Source organism: Anomalospiza imberbis, chromosome 22, assembly GCF_031753505.1.
Source record: "Anomalospiza imberbis isolate Cuckoo-Finch-1a 21T00152 chromosome 22, ASM3175350v1, whole genome shotgun sequence".
NCBI classification, from domain to species: domain Eukaryota; kingdom Metazoa; phylum Chordata; class Aves; order Passeriformes; family Viduidae; genus Anomalospiza; species Anomalospiza imberbis.
In genome coordinates, this window is record NC_089702.1 from 8,709,336 (window position 1) to 8,715,534 (window position 6,199).

The 6,199-nt window shown below is 53.8% G+C and overlaps 1 protein-coding gene across 1 annotated transcript; it reads left to right on the forward strand.

Annotated features, from left to right (window-relative positions):
* The first annotated feature begins 632 nt into the window (after window positions 1-632).
* LOC137487032 (uncharacterized) lies at window positions 633-3,531 on the forward strand. The gene is made up of 3 exons (XM_068212679.1): window positions 633-907; window positions 1,622-2,070; window positions 3,382-3,531. Exons 1-3 carry the CDS (start codon window positions 790-792, stop codon window positions 3,529-3,531), a joined length of 717 nt encoding a protein of 238 aa, XP_068068780.1. The 5' UTR covers window positions 633-789.
* The last annotated feature ends 2,668 nt before the right edge of the window (window positions 3,532-6,199 follow it).

Genomic DNA, 6,199 nt, shown 5'->3' on the forward strand with positions numbered 1-6,199 from the left:
GAGCGGCAGCAAACCTGGAGGAGCTGACAGGAAGCCAGGCCGATTTGCATATTTATGCTAATTACGATCGCACGAACCTTTCAGATCCCCTTTGCAGATGGTTTGCAGATTTGTGCCCAGCTTTGGGTTTATTTATTATCTTTTCGCCCGGTAATAATTGGCGCAAGATGGGAAAACTGGGAAGTTTAATCCATAATACAGCTGTTGAAGAGGGGACAAATGTGGGGAACGCAATTTTCCTCCATAATGCCAATATCTGGTTAATTGATGCTGGGTGCTGCTTCCTGGGGTATTTTTGGGAGGAGAAGGGGCTGAGCAGCACAAAAAAGGGAATTGTGTCCCCACCCATGGACACCATTCCTTGGATGGCTTTGTTGGGCGTTTTTTTGCTCTCATGTCCAAAAAAATTGATCCTTTGATACTGAGTTGGAAACACAACTTTTTCCAGGTAGATTTTTTTTACTACATGGGATTTTTTGTGCTGTTTGGAGCTCGTGGAAGCTGTGGGGGAGAGATGGAAAAGCCCAGCTCGGCTCCTCTTAGGAAGAACCTCTTCCCTTTTCTTTTTTTTTCTCTAAACTATGAGAGAACAGGGAAAGCTTCTCTTTGCAGCACCCGGCATCTTGAGGTATCTGCAGCACCTGATCCTCCCCACCCCACCAGCTCGGGATGACCCTGGCAGCTCGTCCTGCCCTTGGATAACACCAGTTACCAGTGGAGGAATATGAACGTGATTATTATTGCTATTACCAGGTGGTTGTTCCCTCTCCTGTCCCCTGCCCAGGTGTGATGGAGATGGAGGAGGTTTTCCTGCAGCTCTGGGAGGAGGTGGCCAGGCTGCAGGAGCTGTGCTCGGAGCAGGGGAGGCTCCTCCAGAGGCTGAGGGCCAGGAAAGGAGCGGTCCTGGGTGAGTGGGACCTGCGGGGTCCCCAGGCTGCACATTTGGGTCATTCCCACCTCGGTCCTGGCAGGGTCATTCCCACTTTTATCCCCAGGAAGTTCCTCTGGTGGGGTGGAGGGGCTTCGAGCAGGAAAGTGCCCTGAGCCCATCGTGGCTTTGGGTGTCACTGCTCAGGGACACTCCTGGTCCTGGGACCATCACCTGGAGAGGGTGGGGGAGGACCTACAGCCCAGAAAACACCCAGGAACCCTCTGGTTTTCCAAGGATTCCCCCTCTCCGTACTCTCCTCTCTGCCCCAAACACTCACAGCACCCCCATGGGGTCTGCCACCATTTTCCCAACCCTAAAGCAGGAATTTTGTGGCCAGGAGGGATCGGTTTGGACAAAGCTGGGCTGGGAAACTGCAGCCTCCCTTCCCTGGGGCTCCCTCCTTCCCACCTGTGTCCTTTCAGGACTCAAACCAAAGCCTTTCCTGGGAATAACCTGGAGTTTGGGGACACGGGGATGTCCCGGTCTCCTGAGGGAGCTGATGGTCCCCCATCCCTCAGCCCTACCTGGCTGTCCCCAGTGTCCTTTCTCTGGTGGCCCAGGCTCCAGAGGGGACAGTGAGCTCTGCCAGCCCAGGGCTTCCCCAAGCCCAACAGGGAAACGGAGCAGTGGAAAGAGGAAAACCCCTTTGAATTCCCGGGAGTGACCCCTCTGCCTCCCTCTCTCCCAAAGACATCCCGGTGTCGCTGCCTGTCCAGTGCACGGAGGATGTGGTGACAGGGGACGGGCAAAGGTCACCTGAGAGCCACCAAAACCAGCCAGGAGCTCTGATATCCTCCACATCCCACCTGGAGGGCTCTGCTTATCCCATGGGACAGCCCCGGGCCACCAACAGCTTCCCCCCGAGCCCTGGGCACGGCGCCGGGGCCGCAGGAGCCGCGGCTTTTGGCAGCACCGAGGGGGAGAAGGGGGAAGTGCCCACCCGGAGGAGAGCCTGGATCCTCCCCATCCCCTGGGAAGGAAGGAGATCTCCCTGCAGCCCTCGGGAGCTGGAGACACGAAATCCAGGGGCTGGGGGCTCCTTCCCAAATCTTCAGGATCTCTACGAAGCCCCAGAAGCGCTTGAGAGGGAAGATGCTCCTGGGGATGTGGCGCTGGTGGACATCCGAGGGCCTGTGAAGGTAACTGGGGAGGCTGGTGGGGAATTCGGTCCATGGCATCAGGGATGCTTCACCCTCCTCTCCATCAGCCCTGGACACATGGGAAGTGTGGCAGAGTGGGGTTATTTCCTTAAAAAGTCTCTGGGCAGCCAATTTTCTGGTTCCCAGGGGAATTGGGTACGGGCAAGCCCCTGAGGTCCAGCTGCCCAGCCAGGACATCCCTCCTGTGATCCTCAAGGAGGCTTTGAGGATCCCTTGGAGGAGTCAGCTGGGGAAAAAGTTCTCTCAACCTCCTTTGAACCTTCCAGTTAAACTGCTCTAAAGTATTTCCTTCATTCTCTCTGATCTCCACACCCCAAAACACATTTCCAAATAATTCCAAATGGTTCCTGTCATTCTGAAAGGATTTTTACAGACCTCCCTGAGCTCTGGCCCCTCAGGCCTCCTGGTGAACCTTCACCCCAGTCCTGCCCTTCCCACCCAGGGTCCCTGGGATACCAAACCTATTTCCTTTCATTCCTTTTCCTAAAGGAAACCCTTAAAAATTATTTAATGGCTTCAGGGCCTGGGTATTCCTGGGGACAACTCCTGATTTTGGGCTGTATTTGGGAGGGAGTTTTTAAAGGACAAGGGGGAAGTGGGGCTGTGTCTGTCAGGGGAGGCCCCAGGGGGCCCTATCAGCACTCAAATGACAATTGTACAGGGACAGGTGACAAATGTGCTCCAGTTTGCTGCTCAAAGCCATTTTTCCTCCTGATTTGGCCCACGGGAGACGCTGGGGGAGGCTCAGGAGCCACAGGGACATGGGATTGTCCAGTGGGATTTATGGAGGTTGGGGTGAGGGGCAGCTCGAGCTCCCCCAGGCTCCAGCCCAGCCCTTTTTGGGTGGGGGCATATCGTAGCAGGGCTGCCCGCCGGGTTATAATTAGCATCGACTCCATGATTGCAGAAGGCTGATCCATCGCTTCATTGTCTCATACTGTGCTGTACTATACCCCACCTCACCCTCATGGACAGTCCCATACAGTCAGACCAGCTGCGTTAATTGAAATCCAAACACCATCACCCTTGGCCAATTAAGGAATCGCCCTTTGGTAAACGAATCTCCATGGCACATTCCACATGTGCACAGCACCAGGCGCAGCAAGTGAAGATAAGAATTGTTTCTCCTTCTTTTCTCTGAGCTTTCTCACAGCTTCCCAGGGAAATCCTGGGAAAGCCATCTCTCCCTCTGTTCAGAGGAAATGTGATTAGCACAGGGCCAGGGTTTCGGGGCTGGCCCAGGGCACTCCTTGGGGTCTCTCTGTCCCCAAACCCCTCTTTTCCTCGCAGACCTGCTGGACTCCGGGCTGGGTGCTGGAGGAGGGGAGCGGCGCCAGCGGTGAGGCTGCTCCGGCCTGTGAGCTGTGCCAGGAGATTCTCCCCTCGGACGCAGCGGGACACGCGGAATATCTGAACCACGTTTTGCTCCATCTGGAGTAGGACTCGTCTTCCCAATGGTAAACCCATGGATTTGCACCTTGACCCACGGGACAGACTCTGGACATTCCTGAGTTGGTCTCGATGGCCTCAGGGGGTTCCTCCAGCCCTGGGGATCTGTGGCTGATGAGGATTCTGGGATCCTGCTGCCGGTTTGGAGTGGGAGCAGTTTCCACATTCCTCGTCCTTCTCCATTCTCCTGGGAATGTGGTCCCAGCTTTGGATCACCCCAGGTGTGTTTTGGGTTACTGATCCCTGTGGATATTGAAGTTGATCCCATCCTGGGGTCTGGAGGAGAGAGAGGGGGAGCTGCAGCTCCTGGGAAAAGGGAATTCCTCAAAATTTGCCTTTGACTGAGTGGAAATGAATCTTCCATAAACAGTTAGGGATGTTTGGGAAGGCACGTCGGCCTTTTCTGGGAGTTTGGAAGGTTGGGTGGGAGAATCTCAAGGTTTTTGGGGTCACTAAGAATTGTTTTAATTCATTAACAGTAATTCGAGTGTTTGCAGCATTTCCATCAGTGGTATCCAATGTGTTTCCCGAAGTGGGGAAACTGAGGCACAAAGCATCAGCTCCAAATCTTTCTTTTCTTTTGGAAAAATCTCGTCTCAGGCTTTTCTATTTTGCGAGTTTCTCCCAGAGTGGATTTGGCATCTCCTGTTTGAGGAAACTTGTGTTGAAATGAAGAGCCAAGTTCTCTAATTCCAGGGATCAGGAAGAATTGGGATCTCCAGCTCCAACGTCTCCTCTTTGGCAGCACGGAAAAGTCAGGAGTGAAGTTTCTTCCCCAGAACAGAGCCACGTTAATGGATTTACTCATGACAAATGTCTGTGTGTCCCCAGGGTCCCTGGAACCATTTCCCAAGACAAATCCCACAATTTCTTTCTTTGCTTCAGCATCTTTGACCTTGGATTCTCCATCCATGTGGATGTTGGATCTGCTTCCAGCCCTGGGTAGGGTCTTTATTTCACTGAAAATGAGTTTTCTTGGGGTTTTCTCAGGATTTTCTCAGGGTTTTCTTGGGATTTTCTCCAGCTTTTCTCCACACCACAATGAACTTTCCCACCACCATCTCCTGCTCCAAGTTTCATCCTGTGGCTCCTCAAATTAATTTGGATTATTTGATAATTATTTGAGGGTTTTATGCTCTTCTTAGGGGAAAACCCTTCATTTCCCAGGCGAATTCCTGGAAGCTGCAGCCCCAAAGCTGGAGCAAGGACCCCATCAATTTATTCCCATGGATTGGCCCCAAATGACTGGGGCTGGCCAGGGGGAGGGATCCATCTGGGCTCTCCTTGCCTGGGAAACGGAATTCCCAAAGCAGGAGCACAGATGGTTTTTATCAGAGTCAAACCCCCTGGTGTGGGGCTGGTGCAGCTCTGCAATGCCCAAAATGCCGTGGAAAATCCCTCTGGGAGCCTTCGGGGCGAGCCACGAGGGAATTTTGAGCTGCTCCTCCATGCCCGGTGAGCCGGGAGGGACAGAGGTGGAAGCTCCTCCAACCCGGCCTCTCTCGAGGACATTTTTAGTGTGGGGGTGATTCATCCCCCCCAGATGGTCCCCAGGGAGCCGGAGCTTCCCTTTTGGATCCAGCCCTCTCCAGGGCAGGAAGGTGGCTGTGGCTCCGAAATAACTTTAATTGCAGGGTGCTGGTGGGGCCCGTGGGTGGGCTGTGGTGTTGGGGCCAGGCTGGGCTCCAGGTGGGTGGGAGTTGTTTTGGGAAAGGCAGGAGCTGGGTGAGGGCAGATTCCCGTCAGGAGAAGTTGGAAAATCAGGAGTGGGTGAAGCCTGGCCAGGAGAACTGGGGCTGAGGGTGCCCCACTCTTGTTCTCCAAGCAGGGATGGAGATGGTGATGGTGCTCCTGGGGAAACCACGGCAGCAAAAATGCAGCTGGAAATGGGATTTTGGGTGGAAAATACTCATTTTTGAGGGTTTCTAATTCAGGGTCTGGGCTGTGGAAGGGGGAAGGGGCTGCCCAGGTGCTGGGGATGTCCTGACACCGAGCCCTGGGCACTAATCTGTGCCCAAACACCCCCAAATTCCAACATCCAACTCCTCTGGGGCCACATTTTTAGAGGGGATAAAAGAAATGAGGGTGAGGCAGACTGGGATTTCATCCCTCTAATGGGAGAGTGAGGAAAAAGGGAAATTTCCTGCCCAGGAACAGCATTTCTCTAAGGAAAAACTTTCTGACTGCTGCGGTTGTCCCAAATCTTCTGGGAGCTGCCCCTGGAAATGAGGGATGGGGGGATCATCTCTCCCCCCGTCTGCAGCAGGAGCTCATCTGTGCCACCAGCAAGGATGGGAAGTCATTAATGCCTCTGTTAATTAATAACTGCCCCTCGATTTTCATCCCTCATTAAGGGAAGGGAAATGTTCCGTGATCCTGCTGTGTTTGGACACGAGCTGGAGGAGGCAGAGTCTGGAAAATGAGATTTAAAAAGTGCATTTCCAAGGAAGTCAGAGACTTCCAAGGGGTGTTTTTGGAAGAGTTGTAGGTGACAGCTCAACCCTTCCAAATTTCTGAACCTTTCCTGCTGGGATAAGAGGATTTTTGGGGAGCAAAGGGCCGGGTTTGGCCTCAGCTGGGGGGAGAGGGAGGTGGGAGATGCTGGAGGAGGCCAGGAGAGACATGGGGGGCTGAGGGGGAGGTGATGGGGTCTGGAAGA